The 23121-nt window shown below is 37.5% G+C and overlaps 1 protein-coding gene across 2 annotated transcripts in view; it reads right to left on the reverse strand.

Annotated features, from left to right (window-relative positions):
- Window positions 1-23121, reverse strand: part of COG3 (component of oligomeric golgi complex 3) — a 71820-nt gene that overhangs the window by 42283 nt on the left and 6416 nt on the right. Inside the window, exons 2-12 of one of the 2 annotated variants that reach the window (XM_023187334.3) lie at window positions 17879-18025; window positions 15212-15273; window positions 13942-14107; window positions 12628-12702; window positions 11459-11551; window positions 10593-10718; window positions 9186-9266; window positions 4832-4875; window positions 4248-4374; window positions 3547-3638; window positions 2316-2455 (exon numbers count right to left, since the gene is read on the reverse strand). In XM_023187334.3, the coding sequence (XP_023043102.1) occupies window positions 2316-2455; window positions 3547-3638; window positions 4248-4374; window positions 4832-4875; window positions 9186-9266; window positions 10593-10718; window positions 11459-11551; window positions 12628-12702; window positions 13942-14107; window positions 15212-15273; window positions 17879-18025 (1153 nt within the window). The remainder of the gene's footprint in view (window positions 1-2315; window positions 2456-3546; window positions 3639-4247; window positions 4375-4831; window positions 4876-9185; window positions 9267-10592; window positions 10719-11458; window positions 11552-12627; window positions 12703-13941; window positions 14108-15211; window positions 15274-17878; window positions 18026-23121) is intronic. The other variant, XM_023187335.3, reaches the window with a different exon arrangement.

Consider the following 23121-nt stretch of genomic DNA (forward strand, 5'->3'; position numbering starts at 1 on the left):
GTAGCTTATTAACTGGGCTATCATCATCCCCATTTTACAAATAAATTTTAGTACCACAGATATTAAATGACTTAACATTTTCACAGAGACAAGTAAAAAGTAAAGTATGAGTTTATGTAGTATTTCTTTATTTCTAAGATGCCATCAGCAAGGCACAGTGGCTCATGCCTATAATCCCAGCATTTTGGGAGGCTGAGGCAGGCAGATAACTTGAGCCCAGGAGTTCAAGATTGGCCAGCCTGAGCAACATGGCAAAACTCCATCTCCATAAAAATACAAAAAATTAGCCAGGTGTGGTGGTGCGCATCTGTAGTCCCAGCTAGTTGGGAGGCTGAGGTGGGAATCACCTGAGCCCGGGAAGTTGAGGCTGCAGTGAGCTGTGATCATGCCACTGCACTCCAGCCTGGGCAATAGAGTAAGACCCTGTCTCAAAAATAATAAATAAATAAATAAATAAAGATGCCATCAATTTTAAGACACACTAGTAATCCTGTAACAGCCTTCCAAAAGATAGGGGGTTAAAGATAACACATAATCACATTAGACCAGGCACGGTGGCTCACGCCTGTAATCCCAGCACTTTGGGAGGCCCAGGTGGGATGATCACTTGAGTCCAGGAGTTCGAGCCCAGCCTAGGCAACACAGTGAGACCCCATCTCCATTAAAAAAAAAAAAGAAGAGGCCAGGCACAGTGGCTCATGCCCGTAATCCCAGCACTTTGGGAGGCCGAGGCAGGCGGATCATGAGGTTAAGAGATCAAGACCATTCTGGCCAACATGGTGAAACCCCATCTCTACTAAAAATACAAAAATTAGTTGGGCATGGTGGTGCGTACTTGTAGTCCCAGCTACTCGTGAGGCTGAGGCAGGAGAATCACTTGAACCCAGGAGGCGGAGACTGCAGTGAGCCAAGATTGTGCCACTGCACAGAGCGAGACTCCGTCTCAAAAAAAAAAAGAAAAGAAAGAAACTTCACATTAATTTTGGCTAGGTCCAGTGGCTCACACCTGTAATCCCAGCACTTTGGGAGGCCAAGGAGGGCAGACTTTGAGTCCAGGAGCTCAAGACTGGCCTGGGCAACATGGCAAAACCCCCTCTCTATAAAAGAAATATAAAAATAGCTGGGCATAGTGGCATGCACCTGTAGTCTCAGTTTCTCAAAAGACTGAGGTGGGAGGACCACCTGACCCCAGGAGGCAGAGGTTGTAGTGAGCCGAGATCGTACCACTGCACTCCAGCCTGGGTGACAAGAGTAAGACCCCCAACTCAAAAACCAAAACAAAACAAAACAAAAATATTAATTTTAAAATCAGAAGCAATTAAAAATTTAGAAGCAGTAAAATGTGAGAAAATGAATGAGTTACATGCAATTGAGTAACTTTGGAAGAGTAACAAATTCTGTGTCTCAGTGAAAGCCAAAGTGAGGACAATAAATTCTGCGAGTAGAATAATTACTTGAAGGGTATTTTGTTTTTGTTTTTGAGGCAGAGTCTTGCTGTTGTTGCCCGGGCTGGAGTTTAATGGCACAATCTCAGCTAACTACAACCTCCCCCTCCCAGGTTCCAGCAATTCTCCTACCTCAGCCTCTCGAGTAGTTGAGATCATAGGCGCCTGCTATCAGGTCTGGCTAATTTTTGTATTTTTAGTAGAGACAGGGTTTCACCACGTTGGCCAGGCTGTTCTCGAACTCCTGATCTAAGGTGATCCACCCACCTCGGCCTCCCAAAGTGCTGGGATTACAGGCGTGAGCCACCATGCCCGGCCTAAAGGGTATTTCTTAAAGGTACCTAGGTACTATTAGGAAAATCATGTTCTCCATGACAATCAAATCAAATATTGAAGAATGTATCAGATGGACAAAGTAGAGCTATTCCAGAGAACTGCTTTTCTCTATTTGTAATTTCAAAACAGATGAACTATTATTATGAATACACACAAAAACAATTCCTATTTTTTAATCAAAAGTATACAATACATTCAATTATTTATTTATGTATTTTGTATTCTGGTAACAGTGTGCTAGAAATGCCTAACCCGAAAGTGATGATGTGTTCTCTCTGGATTCCAGATGCCAGAAAGAAAACTGGCTATAATTCTTTTATTACTAATTTTACCCAGATTTTAAGATTCCTTCCCTATCTGATTGTGTCTTTAGTGACAGAATAAGGTGCAACTTCATTCAAGAAGGGGCAAGGCATCAAGCTAAGCTTAAAAATATTAAATTTATGTATTTAGTGGAGTGAGGGAAGAACCTATTTTTTTTCAAATTCATTGAGCCAGTGATAGAACTTAAAATGATCATTTCTACTCATTTACCATTGTTCTGCACATGATCTTCAAGCACCTCATTTTTAAGAATCCCACAAAGTTCCGACAGAGTCTCTAAGTGAATAACATGAATGATCAATGGCCTGAAGACATCATACAATGACACACACAGTTTCTCCAAAAGCTCACTAAAATGAAAGAATAAAACATGGCTATTAGTAGTAGTTTTTTCAGGATTTTCTAATAGTTTAGAAAGCCTCATTGATTTCTTCCAGTCAATAAGAACAATAAGTAACTACTGGAAAACAGTATCTGAGGACATTACAGAATGATAAGGGAAAAGCTGAAAGTAATTCTAGAAACTGTTTTTGCTTCAAAAGCTCGGAATCAAGCAATCCACAGCAGTCAATTCAAAGTAGCTGCCCCCAAAGTCAACCTATTACAACTTTTATCTATTTCAGCAATAATTTTCTATATCTCCTTTCAAAACCAATAAAAATGACCAATAAAAATTAAGTCAGAAGACTTAATTACCTTTTATATTCTACTTCACTATGAATCAAATGGTAATTTTTCCCCCAGGAAAGACAAGTTTAAAATTATTGAATACTTATACACTTAGATAAATAAAATTCAAAGTACTTTGGTCATACACCAAGTATTTTGAGAAATTTTAAACATTTAAAAACTTAAGTTGTCTATATGCATCATACTGTCAATGGTACTCTTTTATACACAGTATTTCATCAAAAGTGATCACTTCAACTAAAACCATAAAATACTTTTCCTCATTACAAGAGTCATAAGCTTTGAATGTTTGTAAGAGTCAGAAGAGTGAACATTAAGAAACCAAAAGTGACTAACATTGGATCTGAAAGACATTTTGAGAAAAATAAAGAAAAGGTTATTAAATAGTATCTGTATTTTTAAATCTTTCATTAGTTAGAATCATAGAATTTTTTAACTAGAAGGAATTATTGTACTTAATGGAGATAAAGGGATCTAGATCCCGAGGCTACAGAATTCTGTATAGGTTTCTTCCTATCACACCGTAATATCTAAATAATTACATTACAAATACAAAAGCATATAAGTTGCACATTTAAGAAAATAACTTTTAAGAAAATATCTGTCGCACCCAACGATATTTTGTTCACAGACACACAGAAGTTAAAACACTCTCCAGCTAACGATAGAACACTCCTATAATATACTGATTCACTATGGTCATTAGCAAGTTAAATTTTATGAACAAGAGTTAGATTCCATGTCCACCTACTCTAATTTTGATGTTGGTTTTGTGAAAAATTCATTGTAAAGTTGGTGTTCATCCTGGCAGACATGAACCATGAAGGCACAGCCACTACGAACCTGTAGTAAACAAACACACACCACCTACAGTTAAAGACACACAACATTTCTGATGTTTATGAAATAAAGCCTACACTTTATCTTCAGAGATTACACATATATACTCTTAAAACAACTTACTGAATAACAGAAAATGGTTGGTTTTTGACAGATTACTGCATAACGGGATTATAGGTGATTTTTATTTTCTTAATGCTTTAGTTTCTAAACTTTTCATAATAAACACAAATTACTTTTCCAGTTCAAAAGTATTTCAAAAAAGAGCGCTTATGCATTTTTTATAGTATGAATTAAAATTACACTAAACAAAAAAGCACTTCTGCAGCAAAAGCTAAGCTAAATTGTTAATATAAATCTATAAACTTTGAAACCTCATTTTTCAAGAACAATACTTATTTGTGAATCTTCTTATCTCAACAAATAAGTAAAAAATAAGAGTATTTTGCAAAGGTGAATAAGCTAATTACCAAACTAGATTTGTCATAACTAAAAACATGCTTTTTTAGTTCACTATGGACACCAAAACTTATTTAACCAAGTATAGTTTCTAGGATATCAACATAACTCAGAGGAAGATTTAACATTAAACCAAAACAAGTAGAAACTTACCAAGGCACAATGATCTCTATTATTTTGGCTGGTTAACTCTGCAACAGTGCAAGCAATACTAGGGCCCAAAAGGAGCTCCCGCTGATCAAGGTAACACTGGTGTATATCATTTAGCAGTTGTTGGTATCTGACAGAAAGCAAATGAGATTACACTTTTCATTTCAAATATGTAAATTAAATTTCATCTTAAATCCCAGCGTAGGTTGCCAAACCTCTTTTAAAGCTATAACGGTCACCTCTCATTTGTCCACATTAACTATTTAATACTGGAAATACAGACATAAAACAAAAGCAAATCATAATGAACTGTGACGCCAGAAGCTTCATCTTTTAAAGAAGGATTTCTTTTCCAAGAATAGGGACCCCATATCTGCCCAAATAAGAAGGAAATCCTAGTACGGGAAAAACTGCTGTCATGTAAACTTGCTAAGTCTGTGACCTTGCTCCCCAAAATAAGTTGTATGTTACAAGAACAGGCTAGAAGGCAATTGCTCATAATATATCAGAGACAAAAGCAGATTTGGAAAAACAGTACTACAAGACAAAGGTTCATGTGGAGATCAGATTAACTTCTAGGTACTCACTCAGGTATTTTTTCAGATCGCAGTTCTATTTGTTCAATAAGAGTCTGCAAAGTAAGAAAAAATGCATTAAAAAACCATCTCTGTTATATTATCCATTACTTTCTGATTATAATATTAATTGTATCACATACTCAGAAAAACTATAAATATAAAAAAGTCAAAAATCATAAAAATCACTTATAATACCAAAAAATAATCACAGCATTTCAGTATATTTTCTTTCAGTTTTTTAATATCCACAGTTCTATATTTTTCTTTTTAAGCAAAACTGGAATTTTACTACATATTCTGCTTTATAATTCGTTTTTTAAAAATTAACATTATTTCATAAACATTTTCCTATCATTAAATACTTTTCAATACCAGATGAAAATGTATAGAAGGCCTTAGCATAGTACCTTGGTGCCTAGTCAACACTCAATGAATCATTATAAGCATGATTTAAAACATTATGCTAAAGGGCTACATAATACCCCATTTCTACTGATATCTAGGTTGTTTCCGGAGAATCAGAGCCCATTTTTGAAGAGCCTTGAGTGAAACTAGAGGGTTCCAGCACCCGCTCCTTAGTAGCTGTTTGAGCCCAGGCAAGCTGGTTCACTTCTGAGATTCCACTCCCTACTGTATAAAACTGGTATAACAGCACCTACCTCCCAGGTGGGGACCCCAAAACACCAGGGCAAAAGAGATATGTATTTTTAGGGGCTTTTGATCTATTCTTCTAAAATGTTTTTTAGAAAATAATCCAATTACATTCCTATCAGTACTATTGCCTGTCTCATAAATCCTCAGAAGCACTGACCTTAATCTGCCAATTAACGACAGACAAAAGTCACCCAGCCCTAACTTACATACATTTTCCACACGTTCTGTGAGTAATCTGGTCATTTTTTATTAGATATTCATCTTTCTTTAGTTCACTTAGAATATATTATTTTGGTAATGTTACAGAGTAAAAAGCTTACTATTTTTTCAAATATTTAGCAAATCTTCCCAATACCATGTAGAAAACTCCAGTTCTTCCTTTTTTATTTGGGATGTTTCTTTATATATTAAGTACTACAACATTCCATTCCAATGATCTGTCAGTGAATGCTTGAATCAATGACACTGTATTTTTCAAAATTTTCTTCTTTAGTCTTGCCTATTTACCAGAGAAAGTTTAGAATCATGCAAAAAAAACAATCCATTGGAATTTTTGCTAGTACATTCTAACCAACAAATTACTCTGGGAGAAACTGACATTTTAAAAATTAAATCACCCCAACCAGGAAGAAGATGGGCTTACCATTTATTCAGCCTTTTATAATTTTCTGTCTAGTTTTGTCATTTTCTTCATCCTTGTATTTCTGTCAAGGTTACTGCTAGGTAAGTATTTTATGCTTTTTGTCACTGATATAAATGGGACCCCATCACATATATTAATTTGTTACTAATGGTATGTAGGAAAGCTACTGATAACTATATAATCATTTTATAATCACCCACCACACTGAGCCCTCTTATCTATACCATTTCTTTTCTAATCAAATTTTTATCATTAGTATTTGGCTAACAAGCAAAAGCAATCAATCAGGCACAATCTAAATCTCATGCCATCAACTGACATCCAGATATACATCTGTTAGACATCTAGGTTGTACACATATTCTACATATATATTCTATCAACAAAACTAAGTTTCTCCCATTTCAAAAAAATATTCCTTTAAACTGGCTGGCTTCTTTTTTTTTTGAAACAGGGTCTCACTTTGTCACCCAGGCTAGAGTGCAGTGGTGCTATCTTGGCTCACTGCAGCCTTGACTTCCAGGGTTCAAGCAATCCTCCCACCTCAGCCTCCCAAGTAGCCAGACCACAGGTGCACACCACAATGTCCAGCTAATTTTGTATTTTTGGTACAGACAGGGTTTCGCCATGTTGCCCAGGCTGGTCTCGAACTCCTAAACTCAAAGGATCTGCCCTCCTTGGCCTCCCAATGTACTAGGATTGCAGGTGTGAGCCACTGCACCCAGCCATCAACTGGCTGACTTTCAAGAGAGAAACAAGCAAGGAAGTGAAGTCAGTCAGCAAAAGTAGATTATTATTTCTAGAAACTTCACAACGAGTAGAAAGAATATATATGCACCAGCTTCAATTAAATGTATCTCAGATATGTTATAAAATATAACATATACTGATCTTTGCCCCCTCCATGCTATCAATTAATCAAAATAAATACATCGTGGATTCCTGCTATGTAGAATGAATAAGGCACATACCCAACCTCATGAAATATCCTACCAATGCATTAATTCACCTCCTACTCTCACCTGGATTACTGCAGAATCTTCCTTAGTAATGAGGCCTCCCTGTCTCAAATCTCTCTTCACCATAATCCATTTTTTATATTGCATCCTTAATCTTTTTTATTAATACATAATTGTACACATTTATGGGTACATGTGATATTTTGATACATGGATACAATGTGTTATGATCAAATCAGTGTGTTTAGAGTATCCACCACCTCAAACATCTATTATTTCTTTGTGCTTGAAAAATTTCAAATCTTCCCTTTTAGCTATTTTGAAATATACAATAAATTGTTAACTATAGTTATCTTACTACACTACTGAACACCAGAACTTATTTCTTCTATTAAATTGTACATTTATACCCATTAACCAACCTCTCCACCTCCCCTCCACCCAACCCGTCCCAACCTCTGGTATCTATCATTCTACTCTCCATCTCCACAAGACCAACTTTTTTAGTTCCCACATATGAGTAAAACATATGGTATTTGTCTTTCTGTGCCTGGTTTATTTAACTAACATAATGACCTCTAGTTCCATTCATGTTGCTGCAAATGACAGGATTTCATTTTTTGTTACAGGTGAATAGTATCTTATTGTTTATATATACCACATTTTCTTTATCCATTCATCCACTGATTGACACTTAGGTTGATTTCACATCTTTACTATTGCAAACAGTGCTGCAATCAACACAGGTATCCCATTGATATACTGATTTCCTTGCCTTTGGATAAATACCCAGTAGAGTGATTGCTGGATAGTATGATAACTCTATTTTTAGCTTTTTGAGAAATCTTCGTACTGTTTTCCATAATAGCTGTAGTAATTTACATTCCCACCAACAGCGTATAAGAATTTCCTTTTCTCTGTATCCTCGCCAGCATTTATTTTATGTCTTCTGGATAACAGCCATTCTAACTGGGGTGAGATGACATCTCACTGTGGTTTTGATTTACATTTCCCGGATGATTAGTGATGTTGAACATTTTTTCATATACCTGTTGGCCATCTGTATAGTCTCCTTTTGAGAAATGTCTACTCAGCCTCTTCGCCTACTTTTTAATGGGATTATTTAGGGTTTTCTTCTGTTAAGTTCCTTGTATATTCTGAATATTAGTCCCTTGTCAGATGAATAGTTGTAAATGTTTTCTACTATTCTACAGGTTGTCTATTCACTCTGGTGATTGTCTCCTTTGTTGGGCAGAAGCTTTTAAGATTATTATAGCCCCATTTGTCTATTTTTGTTTTTGTTGCCTATGCTTTTGAAGTTTTAGCCATAAAATCTTGGCCTAGACCAATATCCTACCTAAAACATTTCCCCTAGGGGAAATGTTTTCTTCTAGTAGTCTTATAGTTTCAGATCTTAAGTCTTTAATCCATTTGATTTTGATTTTTGTATATAGCAAGAGATAGAGGTCTAGTTTCATTTTTCTGCATATGAATATCTAGTTTTCCCAGCAATCAACCTTTCCCCGCTAAATGTTCTTGGTGACTTTACCAAAAATCAGTTGGCCGAAAATGCATGCATTTATTTCTGAGTTCTCTATTCTGTTCCATTGGTTTACATGTCTGTTTGGCAAATCTGACCAAATAACTCCTCTGTTTAAGACACCACTTCATTGATTGTCTACTTTTCCTAAATTAGCATGACATGTAACATCCCTCGTGAGAGAGTCTTTGAAGTATAAAGATCTCTCCCAAAATGTAGGTCTTTTATGTCTCCTACAACCTTCCCTCCATGTGCTGTTCTCTGTTTATCAAAACACCCTTATTGGTCCCTTCACGACCACCAGTCAAATTTTCAAAACTCGTCTATCACCTTCATCTAGAAACCGTCCCTGAGCATCATAGGAAAAGCTAGATGTTTCCTGCTCTGTGGACGTCAAGAACCTAGACACAACACTAAGATACACTGCTATAATGTGGAAGGACAATGTCAACCTTTCATTCAAGTTCACTTCCTCAGTATAAACAAAGAGCCTAATATACAATAGTACTTCAAAAGGGCTGGATGAACAAATTTCATAGCAATGTCCTAGTTATGTCTATAGACTTACTCTGACTTTGGGGGCAGCAGCTCGAAATTTCACATAAAACAATGTGAAGGCATTGTCTGCATTAGGTACAGATGAAGGATCCTAAAGAAACGTGGGGGAGGATAGGGAAGGAAGATCATCAGCAAACAAATAATCATGCAGAAAACCCAACAGAAACCATTTCCTATGGCTACTGCTTGGCCTGCATACCAACCAAAGCTTAGGGAGAAAAATCTGAGGGAGATTAAATATTATTATGGGTACAAATGAGAAATAGTTAAATGGAACTGTCATCTCTCTCTCCTTTATAGTTGAAATTAACCTTACATTATTTAAATTTTGGTGGTAAACAGATCCGAATTGAGATTCACATTCTGCCACTCACTGAATGTAGGACACTGGCCCATGTACTTCATCCCTCTAAGACTCAGTGCATCCATTAAACCCTAAAGGTTTGGTGCAGCTCAATAGTAAAGCACTAGCACATAATAGCTACCAGTATTTATGAGATATTAGTTTCCTAAACTTACTGAAAATTTCGCAAAATAAATAAATACATAGGTTGGTTGGTATGTCAGCTAAGAACAATGTGAACAGTAAAACTGCAAGTCAAACATCACAAGCTTTGAATGGAAAGTTCAAGAAGATACTCCACATTCTTCAGAAAATAAACTTAAAAACCAAAACATAACGTTTATGATTTTATTTTCTTAGGAAAGGAATGTTTTCAATGACCATCTAGCTTATTCTACTCTTATTTTCTAAGCTTACACTCTGTTAATTTTCCACCTAGAATCAACTACAATCCGTAATTAACTAATTGATTTGCTTCTTTCTATACTGGTTATTTCTTTTGAATATAAGCTCCATGAGGGCAGGGACCTTATTAGCTCCTCTTTGTTTCTATACAGTTCCTAATAAAATACCAAGCATTAGGCAGTGCTCAATAAAAATGTTTGCTAAATACAGAAAAGTTGAAAAATACAAAAAAAGTGTAAAGAAGAAAATTTAAATTATGCATTATGAGATGCATAATTATGCATATGAATATGCTTCAAAAGCATATTAAATTATCCCACCACTCAGAGCCACTTTTATGATTTTGGTATATTTCCTTCTAATATTTCCATGAAAAAGACAGAAAAGGAATGTTTTAAGAGACAAATGATTTGTATCTTATTATTCATCATATAGTACGAAATACTTCTCACACTATTAAACATTATTTGAAAATAACATTTGCAAGGGATATTTATAACATAGTCATTTTTCCCTACTATAAATAAACAGGTGTAGTACATATTCTTAACAAAAGGTAAAAATTTTTTGGAATTACAAAGTACTAATCTCAGCCAAAGATGATGGAAGATGAAAGAATCAAAAACAACGACGACAACAAAAACCTGTTGTTGAGATCAGTTAACTCACCCTTTTCAGTAACTGATTTGTGAGGGTCTGTAGTGTGTTCACAGTATATGTCTTCATGAGGTGCAAAGCTTTAGAAAGACACTGTTTAAACTTCAGCAAATATACAGGATAATCTTTAAAATTAGGCTGTAAGGAAAAGAGAAAGATTTACAAAGTGGAAACGAACACAGACAAAAAACAAGCTTTTAGTGAAAACGAAAGTGTCCCTATGTAAAACAATATATAAAGTTCAAAAACAGATTTCATAAAGATCATAAACTCCACGAAGATGAATACTGTGACTGTTTTAGTCACAGTCAAACCCCCTGTGCCTGGCACAAAGTAGGAGCTAAATACATATCTGCAGTTGTTAGCAAAAGATATTTTCAGCACCCCACGGACTTCAAGGCTAATATGTAAGGCCCAACTAGGAAAAGAATAGGAGTTAGGAGAAATAAACACAGCAATAAATCCTGAAGAAACAGAAATAGAGGGTGATTAAATCAAAGGGCTTGTCCCTTTATTTCCCCCCAAGTAACACTTTCTGTTTCCAAAGAAATATCTAGCACGTCAAGACGCCAACAATTTAAAAATGGCTCATCCTGTTAGATGGGATAAAGCTGAGTCAGCCAGGACGCATTCCATTCCAGGGGCCATTGCAGGAGCTAGAAGTACTTTTTACATCACTGCTAATAACAACTAAGAATTCACTACAACTTTTCTTTAATATGTTACAAAGACATATTTTTCCCTTGGGCAGAAATAATCACAGCACAAAAAGTGATATAATAGGAATGTTTGCTAAATACAGAAAAGTTGAAAAACACAAAAAAAATAGGAATAGGAATCAAGATTTCTTTAAAACATGCAAAAATACTATGACTTACATGAGATGAGATATATGTTATACAATCATCTAACTTGGCCAGCATAGGTATAAATCCATCACTATTCACCGACAATGTAGGGGAATTTAATTTCTTTAAGGGAAAAAGAAAACAATCTTAATTCACAAAAAATGATACAGATAAAAGTTGGAAACTATGGATCAGAGTCAGCATATTTGCCTTTAGGATATAACAGGTCTTTATAACAAATTTTAAAAGTCACCAAAATATCCTCAAACGTAGCCCACATGTACAATAAAGAAGGGACAAATAGAAAAAGCATACTGAGTTAATTCAGTTTATTCCTAATAAGCTTTAATGGTACTCTTCATGAATTAGGCCATAGTACATATTACCCCACTATACAATGTCATATTCAAATAATATTATGAAATACCTAGATTTCTCAGTTTCTGGTATACAATATACACAATTTTTCTACTTGCAAACAACGGTGATTTTTCTGAAGGCTAAATTATTAACTAGCAGTCATATTACATTTAACAGTCATACTATGAAAGTAAAATACAACCAGTCAATCATTTCTTATCCTGATACAGAAATAGCTTGGCAATGACTACTCTCCACTGCATTCCACTGTTAACTAGTCACTAGTTTTAGTTATGTCTTTAACAAACTAAATACCTATCATTAAATGATTTTAATAACATGATTTATACACAGTTATGATTAATTTATGAGTCAGAAACAGAAATATAATTTACATACTTGTCTTTATTGGAACTATTATACTTTATTGGGATACAAGTATACATTTTGAGGACTACACTTTTCTTCAAACTAAACATGAGAATAAGTTTCAAAAAGGTTTTGACTACTATCATAGTAGCACAACCATAGCAAAATCTAAAACTGAATATTTCTTCTTACAATCTTCCTCAAAGCTTACAAATAAGAAACTACAAGAGGTAACCAATAAAGAGATTTGAATACCAAGAATACAATTTAAGAAATACACCTTAACTCAAATATTTAAAAATCTGAACTGGTAATGGTATCTCCACTGTCTACAAATAGGAATATCTATTAGCAAGCAAGCTAAGTTAAAATATCACTCAAGCCAATTTATAGATTTAAAGATTACACGAAAAAAGGCAAAAATAAAATAAAAATCACTAATTTTATAAGAAGTAAAGAACAATGCTTACTGTGTTAATAGTTTCCAATTCGTTAAAATAGGAAAGCTTTTGTTGAATGTTTTCAGCCAGATCAACAAGTTCCGACTTGCGTTTTTTAAAAGAGAAAAATCAATTATTATAAGAATACAAGAATCAACATGCCAATCTCAAAGTTACACTAAATAGATTTACATTAGACACAGAGGGTTATATCAGATATAAGAATACAGCTCAAGTATTTCTACAATCATGAACTAAAATAGGCAATAATATTACAGTAAATTTCATATCTCTTCACAAAATAATAAATGATCACATTTTTAAAACACACAGAAGTACATACAGAGAAAATTCTGAGATATACTAACTTAAGTGTTCTAGCTCTAAGTCAAAAATAATCAATCAGTTGATCTTTTCAAAATCGCACCATTAGTATAATCACTATGCTTTTTTTTTTTTTTTTTTGGAGTCTCACTCTGTTGCCCAGACTGGAGTGCAGTGGCGCAATCTCGGCTCACTGCAAGCTCCACCTCCCAAGTTCACACCATTCTCCTGCCTCAGCCTCCCAAGTAGCTGGGACTACAGGTGCCCGCCACCACGTCCAGCTAATTTTTTGTATTTTTAGTAGAGAAGGGGTTTCACTGTGTTAGCCAGGATGACCTCAATCTCCTGACCTCAAGATCTGCCCGCCTGGGCCTCCCAAAGTGCTGGGATTACAGGCGTGAGCCACCGCACCCAGCCTCACTATACTTCTTTGAAAAGTGTCAGTAGCCAGGTGCAGTGACTCACATCTGTAATTCCAGTACTTTGGGAGGCCGAAGGGGGCAGAGGACTTGAGGTCAGGAGTTTGAGACCAGCCTAGCCAACATGATGAAACCCTGTCTCTACTAAAAATACAAAAATTAGCCAGGTATGGTGGCACACGCCTGTAATCCCAGCTACCTGGGAGGCTGAGGCAGGAGAATTGCTTGAACCCAGGAGGCACAGGTTGCAAAGAGCTGAGATCAAGCCATTGCACTCCAGCCGGGGCGACAGAGCAAAAAAAATAAAATAAAATAAAATAAAAGTGTCAGTAATACAGAGTGGACAGAGCAAACCAATATAGCCACTACATTCTGAAATTGTACTGAGACCTAACAGCTCAAAACATAAGAAGGCTTGCCATTGCTATTCACATGCGCTTAAAAAGTAGGCTGTCAGTGTAACAATCTGCATGCTGAGCACAGGCCTCAAACACAGCAGAGTTGAACATCTTGGAGAAATTAAGAAAATTAAAATAAAACTATATTCATCTATTTTAAAATTTAAATATAACAACTGACCCTCTTTCTTACTCCAAATTACCTGCTCTTTTAGGAGCTGTTCACAGGCTTCATGTAGGGTTCCTGTCTTATTGGACACAAAAAGATACTGTTTCTGCAAAGACTCCAGATGCTGAAGAGCACTGTTTACATCATTCAATATAGCATCACACTGCTCCTGAAACCCAGACAAGTAATCCCTCATCTGTCTAGAAAACAGAACCAAAAGGGGATTGGCAATAATCTTTTCCCCCAATAAGCATAGTAAAAAAAACAACAAAGGCTCATTTTTCCCAAAACGTTCGAATTTCAGGAGGAAAGTCTGACCTACACACATAAGTTGATTATGTTAAGAAATGTACCAAAAGTTATGTCACGAACTGTTTCAATATTTAAGAAGGCAAATCACTAATACTATAAGTAACAAAAGGAATTAGCCTTGAAGCCATAACCTGGCTTTTCACATATAAGGCAATAAATCACTGGCTCAACTTCTAAAGACTGGGACACCAAAGCCATCCCAAGCCACCAAGTAAGATCAGTCCTTCCAATCACTTCCCTCTTTGAAAGATGGTGTGATGTCATAGAAAGAATTCTAGACTTAGAATTAGAAGACCTGGGTCCAAGCCCTAGCTCTGCCCCAGTCTGCATGACATTAAGCAAGTTACTTATTATTTCCAGGCCTCAGTTGTGTGATTAAAAACAAAAAGAGAATTACATTACAATCAATAGGTTAGGAGGGATAAGAATAGTAGTATCTTTCCTCACACAGCTGTTATGAAGATTAAAGGGGATCATATATTAAAGACTCTACCACATTGCCTAGCAATAATAGCCACCAACAAATCAATACACTGAATGTGAACACTCGACCCACAGCCCCCACAGTCAGCTAGAAACTGTACACTGTCATTTCCCCCATGCTGTCAACATCCACTGACAGAAGTATAGTTACAACCAACCGAAGTGGCCATCCTGAAAGTCTTTCAGGGATGTTTCTCCTTCTAAAAAGCAACAAACACCTCCTGGAATTCCTCTGAAACTCCTACTTGAACCTAGTTCTTTCTGGAGTTTTCTGAAAACTAACATCTATTCCTCCTAACCTATTAATTATAATGTAATTCTCTTTTTGTTTTTAATCTAAATAACAGTTTTAAAGACCCAAATCTTCTCACTGGCTGTTCTTAAAGAATATATGGCTGTTACAGTTTTCTTAATACCTTAATTTTATTTAAAGACACTGATTATGAAATGCTTCAGATGACTGTGATCTAAAAATTAAGATATCCAACAAATGCAAGAGATACACGTACCTATATTTAGTTCCTTCATCTTGATCCATCTGAGTTTGTAGCTTTGCAAACCATGAGAAAAACTGGAAAAATAGAGCATTATACTGTGAACAAAACTAAAACTGACAAAATTTAAAGTGGCTACATGCTAAACAGCAAGTCAAAAGGACAGACACTATCCAAGTTTTATTGTTTAGGGCTCAGCCATAATCAGTTTTAAGCCAGGAGAAGAAAATTTAATTATATCCACAATATCCATATGCTAGGAAAAGCAAAGGATATTAAAACATTGGCCATTTCACTGGGTGTGGTGGCTCACACCTGTAATCCCAGCACTTTGGGAGGCCGAGGTGGGTGGATCACCTGAGGTCGGGAGTTCCAGACCAGCCTGGCCAACATGGTAAAACCCCGTCTCTACTAAAAATACAAAAATAAGCCAGGCTGGTGGCACATGCCTGTAATCCCAGCTACTCGGGAGGCTGAGGCAGGAGAATCACTTAAACACAGGCAACAAAGTGAAACTCTGTCTCAGAAAGAAAAGGGCCAGGCGCAGTGGCTCATGCCGTAATCTCAGCACTTTTGGAGGCAGAGGTGGGCAGATCACAAGGTTAGGAGATCAAGACCATCCTGGCTAACGTGGTGAAACCCTGTCTCTATTAAAAATACAAAAAATAAGCCAGGCGCCTGTAGTTCCAGCTACTCAGGAGGCTGAGGCGGGAGAATGGCATGAATCCGGGAGGCAGAGCTTGCAGTGAGCCGAGATGGCGCCACTGCACTCCGGCTTGGGCGACAGAGCAAGACTCCGTCTCAAAAAAAAAAAAGGCCATTTCAGATGTCTTAAGGATTGGGGAAAAAAAAAAAAAAAACTGGCCATTTTCAGAGTCAAATAAGGAAGAATATTAAACATACAATATGTAAAAAATGAATATTACTTCCTAATAGGCTAATGCCTACTTGCTATAATCGTTTACAAAATTTGAGTAGGTAGTATAGTGCTTTGGGCAAATATCAATATTAACGTTATCTAATAAGAACTGTGAGGCTATAACTCAAAAATAATATTACAGAGTGGTTTAAGAATATGGACTGTGGGGCCGGGTGCGGTGGCTCACGCCTATAATCCCAGCACTTTGGGAGGCCAAGGCGGGCAGATCACGAGGTCAGGAGATCGAGACCATCACAGCTAACACGGTGAAACCCCATCTCCACTAAAAACACAAAAAATTAGCCAGGCGTGGAGGCGGGTGCCTGTAGTTCCAGCTACTCAGGAGGCTGAGACAGGAGAATGGCGTGAACCCGGGAGGTGGAGCTTGCAGTGAGCCAAGATCGTCCACTGCACTCCAGCCTGGGTGTCAGAGCAAGACTCCATCTCAAAAACAAACAAACAAACAAAAAAAACAGCATATGGACTCTGGTATCAGCTAGCCCTGGATCTGAATTCTGGCCTGAAAAATGTCTATTATTTAAAAGGGGGGTGTGGGGAATTGACCTTAAACAAGTATGAAGAAACTTTTTGGGGTGATAGAAATGTTTTATATCTTAATTATGGTTGTTAGTTACATACATAGGTAAATACACTTTTCAAAACTCATTGAGCTGACACTCAAAATGAATACATAGTATTGTACATAAATTATAAGTCAGTATATCAGTTTTTTTTAATTTTAAAGGGAGAACAGGTACAAGTTTCATCCAGAAGATTTTTTTTAAGCAGTTCAAACTAGTTCATAGACGTGGTGCAAGACTACCTTCAAGTGAACTTGAGAACACTGAATCTCAAGTAAGATTCAATGTCATGGGTATACAAGAGGCTTGCCATGTACCTTGGCTATAATTTGCTGAGCATTTACTGTGTACTTGCTACACAATGCATTTACATGCATTATCTTATTTAACGCTCACAAAAATCCTACGAAATAATATATAATTATTCCTGTTTTATATATTAGGAAACTAAAGATCTAAGAAGCTAAGTAATTTGCCTAGGCTCACAAAAATGTTAAATGATGGAGCTGACTTTCAGGTGCAGGTCAGCCTAGCTCAGGAGCTGGAATTCTTCACCGGTTTGTAGAACTGCCTCTCTCGACTTACTATATATACAATCCAGTTCCAATACTTGTACTTTATGTTTTATTTGGTAAATGCCTCAACTTTGACTCTTAATAGGACAAGGAAGAGGAGACAAGGAAAGTGGCAGAAGAGACTACTATAAGCTTAGGTTTCTAATGAGGAATGAACAAAAACCAAGAAAAAGTTACACATGCTAAATTACTGAAAAATAACTACAAGTGTTAATATTAAAAGAATACTTAGGTTTTTAAAAAAGGGACTACCTAGCAACGAGTGAGATGGAGGGGTACCCATGCACACACTGAGGGAACAGGTTAACAGCAGACAAACACTGGGGGAAGTCGAAAGGGCACAAGACATTAGAACCTCAATAATCTATCAACATCCAAATGTGGAATATCATGTTTTTCACATACATCATAACTATAATTGGGCAACAGATTCATTTAAAACACTTAAACAGCCACAACTAACACAAAATCAAGAATGTTCTAGAAAGACTTGCTGTTAACTATGGTGACAAATGTTCAGAACTTTTAATTAAGACTTTTTTTTATCAGCCTTGTCTTGAGACATCTGAAATAATCAAACATCCTTAGAAAAGATACTGCAATTCACCTGCTGTGCGGTTTCAATTCTTTCTTCTTCCATTCCTAAGGAAGTGAAGCCCTTCAAGAGAATGTCTTCTGTAGATTCAGGCACTACTGAAGTCAGTTCAATGGGCAGTGACTGGGATGTTAAACTGCACAAGTCTTCAATTGGAAGCTTGAAAAAAGAGAGTCACAAAGATATTTAAGTAACTTGAAAATTACCTGAACTTAATTCAAGATTGGGTTTCCATCTCAGTTGTTTTGAAATAGAAAGAAATATTTTCTATTAAATCATATTAAGTTAATAAATACTATATAATACTAACACTTTAGGCTCTATGTTAAATGCTAGTCTCAAAATATAAACATGACACTGATGTCCCACCATTAGTAAGCTTTTTTTTTTTTTTTTTTGGTGACAGGGTCTTGCTCTGTCGTCCAGGCTGACATGCCAGGCGCCACCTCAGCTCACTGCAACCTCTGCCTCCAGAGTTCAAGCCATCCTCCCACCTCAATCTCCAAGTAGCTGAGACTACAGGCACGTACCACCACGCCCAGATAATTTTTGTATTTTTGGTAGAGTTGGCGGTCTAGACATGTTGCCCAGGCTGGTCTCAAACTCCCGGGCTCAAGAGATCCCCCCACCTTAGCCTCCCAAAGTGCTGGGATTACAGGCTTGAGCCACCACATCTGGTGTGAGTTAGTTTTCTAAGAAGGGTGGTAAATCTGTGCTAATCCACACACATTTTCTCACTTGAGCCTCTTGTGAACTACCACCAGGCAACGAGAAAACCTGTGTGCTATTGAAAGTAGCTTGCCCTCCCTGGTATCTAACACAAAAGTCTGACCAACTAACAGGATTAACAAATCACACCCAATGACTGGGTTCAGTGGCTCACTCCTGTAATCCCAGCACTTTGAGAGGCAGAGTTGGGTGGATCACTTGAGCCCAGGAGTTTGAGACTAGCCTGGGCAACATAGTGAAACCTCCGTCTCTACTAAAACTACGAAAAAAAAATAAAAATTAGCTGGGTGTGGTGGCACATATCTGTGGTCCAGCAACTTGGGAGGTTGAGATGGGAGGATCACCTCAGCCAGGAGGTGGAGGCTGCAGTGAGTCAAGGTCGTGCCACTGCACTCGAGTGAGGCCCTGTCTAAAAAAATTAATAAATAAATCACACCCAAGAATTAATTAGAAATAAACATTACCTCCTCCTACCATTTCCACCTACCCACTGGCACATCTCACCACACTTTCCTGCTGACAAATTTTGAAGTTACAACTGAATAAGAAGAATAAAATTTTAGAGTTTCCCATCAGTTTCAGAAAAGGCCCACTGACAAGGTCTCACTTTGACAATATTAGATCTACAGTACTTTCTAGTTCTCCACTACCAAAGAAAGGCCAGGTGTTTATTTATAGTCATACAGACAAACTGTTTTTAGACCAAAACAAAGGGAAAATAGATGCTGGGGAAACTAAAAGGGCCTAATTGTTTAGGTTCAATTCCAGTTTTCAGCCCTCAGTTCTTAGTTTATGACATTTAAGGTCCACTGATATAAGACATGATCCAAGGTCTTAGGAAGTTGCTGCCCTGTCTACTTTCTAAATATAGAAGTTTCATCTGAAGATGGCATTTTCTCTTCAAAGCTAAAATAAGCTAGGTACAAAATGCACCACTAATTTAGAAACACTGTCCTTTAAAAATAGGGTTGTGTATGGGTTCAAATAGGGCTATACTTATGGTATAGTAAAGTACATTACAATGCAGCCCAGTTAGAATCCTGCTCCTGTTCATTTACAAGCTGTGTGACATTGGGCAAATTACTTGATGTTTCTAATCCTCAATTTCTTCTCTTAGCTGACACAGATACAGTATCCGTATCATAAGGCTACTATAAAAAGTAAAAAAGAAAACAAAGATGTGGGAAAATCAGCTTGTTGGAATGCCGGGAAGCTGCAGACAAAGTGTTCAGGAAGGTCCTTGATCTGTCTTCTCCCCACAAATGAGGCTGGCTCAAGAGTCAGGAGGGTCCTGGGTGTAGGCTAATAGGCCTCATTAAGGGCATCACTTGCTCATGGAAACTCTTTCTGAATGGTAACACAATCCCTGAGTATAAAAGGACTGTGGCCCAGCAAGAATTAAGTTTCTCAAATCCAGTAAGAATTTATCCTGAGTCTGAAGTGTCATCAGCAACTGTGTGCTGCCACTAGGGGTTCTGGAGGAGAGAGGAAGCTGTGCTGGGATAAGCAGCATCTACACCTGCTCTGCAGAAACCTTCCAATGAGCAACATGAGCTGTCTCCTTGGGGAGCCACCCAAGGCTCAAGGTAACCCACCTGAAGCAATGCTGCTTGTAAAGCACTTAGCACAGACCCGACACACAGTAAGCAATACATTTGAGTACTGATATTATTAGTATTATTATTCCTATCTACTAGCAGCAACAAAGTTTATAAATCTAATTGACTTCTTGTAAAGCTGTCTTTACAAAATTATATTTTATTAGCAGTAAAATTTAGTTCTATATGAATAGATCATGAAAAATTCAATAGCAGCACTGTTTACATAGTATCTAAGGGGTGCTGGGGTGATCAGGCTCAGATTTGGAAAATATACCAGAAAACACATGAAAGTTAGGCTAGGATGAAGAAAGCTGAAAGAAATGTTGATTGCACCCTCACAATAACAAAAACTCAAATAATCCACAAGATCATAACTAGTCTTGAATCCATCAGTGTTGCAGAGTAACCAAGCAGATAAAAATCTGGGCAGCGACAGGCACCTCCAGGAAGAGACAGGCTGCAAGCACTGGCTCACCTGTGACAAATCATGGGGAAAAGAGATGGCAAACATTACAAGAGAAAACAGGCTGGGTGCGGTAGCTCAAGCCTGTAATCCCAGCACTTTGAGAGGCCGAGGGGGGCGGATCATGAGGTCAGAAGATCAAGACCATCCTGGCTAACACGGTGAAACCCCCATCTCTACTAAAAATACAAAAAATTAGCTGGGCATGGTGGCGGGCACCTGTAGTCCCAGCTACTCGGGAGGCTGAGGCAGGAGAATGGCGTGAACCCGGGAGGTGGAGCTCGCAGTGAGCTGAGATCACACCACTGCACTGCAGCATGGGCGACAGAGCAAGACTCTGTCTTGAAAAAAATAAAAAGAGAGAGAGAGAAAACAGCTCAGTCAAAAGACAAAGCAATCAACAGAGCCAGCCTCAGATGAGCAAGAGACTAGAACAGACAAGGAATCTAAAATAACTGTAATTAACATGTTAAAGGCTCTGCTGTAACACACAAATAAGCAGTATGAACAGATATAAAATTTCAACAGAAAACTGAAAACTGTGTCAAAAGGAAATGTGAAAAATAAAAATAATGGTAACAAAGATGAAGAATACCTGCAATGGGCTCATCAGTACACACAACACAGTTAAGGGAAAAAAAATCAGTGAACTTGAAGTTAGGTCAATAAAAATCACCCAAAATGGATCATACAGAGAAAACAGACCCGGAAAATAAAAACTGAACATAGCATCCAAGAATTGTGTGATGGTATCAAATTATATGATTATGTGTAAATGGGATCCCAAAAGAAGGAGAACAAGAGAGAACAGGGTGGAAGAAATATTTGAAGAAATAACTGTTGAGAATTCTACAAAAATAATGAAAGATATAAAACTACAGCTCTACAAAATTCGGAGAATCCCAAGTAGAATACACACATACACACAGGCAAACCCCTCTATGCACATCATATTCAAACTCTTAAAAACCAAAGATAAAAGCTTGAAGGCAGCCAGAGGGAAAAAGGCATATTCTACACAGTGAAATAAAGGTAAAAATTACAGCAGGCTTCTCATCAAAAACACAAGCCAGAAGACAACAGACTGATGTCTTTAAAATGTCAAAAGAAAAACACTCAAGTCAGAGTTCTACACCTATAGAGAATTATCTGTTTAAAATGAAGGAGAAATAAGTACTGCTTAAAACAAACAGAAGCACCAGGCGCGGTGGCTCACGCCTGTAATCCCAGCACTTTGGGAGGCCGAGGCAGGTGGATCACCTGAGGTCAGGAGTCCAGGACCAGCCTAGCTAACATGGCGAAACCCTGTCTCTACTAAAAATACAAAAATTAGCCAGGTGTAGTGGCGGGTGCCTGTAATCCCAGCTACTCGGGAGGCTGAGGCAGGAGAGTCGCTTGAACCCAGGAGGCAGAGGTTGCAGTGAGCTGAGATCATGCCATTGCACTCCAGCCTGGACTATAAGAGCGAAACTCTGTCTCAAAAAAAAAAAAAAAAAAAAAAACTGAGAGAATTCATTACCAGCAGACCTATACTACAAGAAATGTTAAAGGACATTCTTCAGGCAGATGGAATATAACGCTAGATGAAACACATATCTACCCAAAAAACTAAAGTGCTGCAGAGATGATTAAAATGAAGGTACATATGACAGTTTTTCTTTTTTTAATCAGTCAGCAAGAAATGTCAAAAGCAAAAGTAGTAACAATGTACTGTGGGTTTATAACATATGTAAAATTAAAATGCCTAAAACAATATCGCAAAACAGGGAAAGGAAGAAATGGAAGCATACTCTTTGGGGTGTTTTTTTGAGACAGGTTCTTGTTCTGCCACCCAGGCTGAAGTACCATGGTGCAATCACAGCTCACTGCAGCCTTGATTTCTGGGGCTCAAGCCATCCTCCTGCCTCAGCCTCCCAAGTAGCTGCAGCTGCAGGCAAGCACCACCACACCCAGCTAACTTTTTGATTTTCTTCTTTTTTTTTTTTTTTGTAGAGATGAGCTCTCACTATGTTACCCAGGCTACTCCTGAACTCCTGAGCTCAAGCGATCCTCCTGTCTCAGTCCTCCAAAGCATTGGGATTACGGGCGGGAACCACCGTGCCCAGCCAAAGAATCCTGCTGTAAGGTTGTTATACTATATACATGAAGTGGTATAATAGTTAGAGGTAGGCTGTGACTAATTAAGGTAGTACAGACGCTCCTCAACCTATGATGGGGTTGTGCCCAATAGACCCATCGGAAGTTGAAAATATCCTAAGTCAAAAGCATGTGGCTCACTGGGAGCTGTGGCTCACTGCCATGCCCAGCACCACAGGTACACTTTCTACTGAATACATGTAGCTTTCACATAAAGCCAAAAGTCATAAGCTGAACCATCATAAGTCAGGGACCATCTGTATATTGTAAATCCTAAGACAACCACCAAAAAAACTGAAAATACACAGAGGACCTGGCAAACTTCA

The sequence above is a fragment of the Piliocolobus tephrosceles genome, chromosome X (genome assembly GCF_002776525.5).
Source record: "Piliocolobus tephrosceles isolate RC106 chromosome X, ASM277652v3, whole genome shotgun sequence".
In the NCBI taxonomy this organism is placed as follows: domain Eukaryota; kingdom Metazoa; phylum Chordata; class Mammalia; order Primates; family Cercopithecidae; genus Piliocolobus; species Piliocolobus tephrosceles.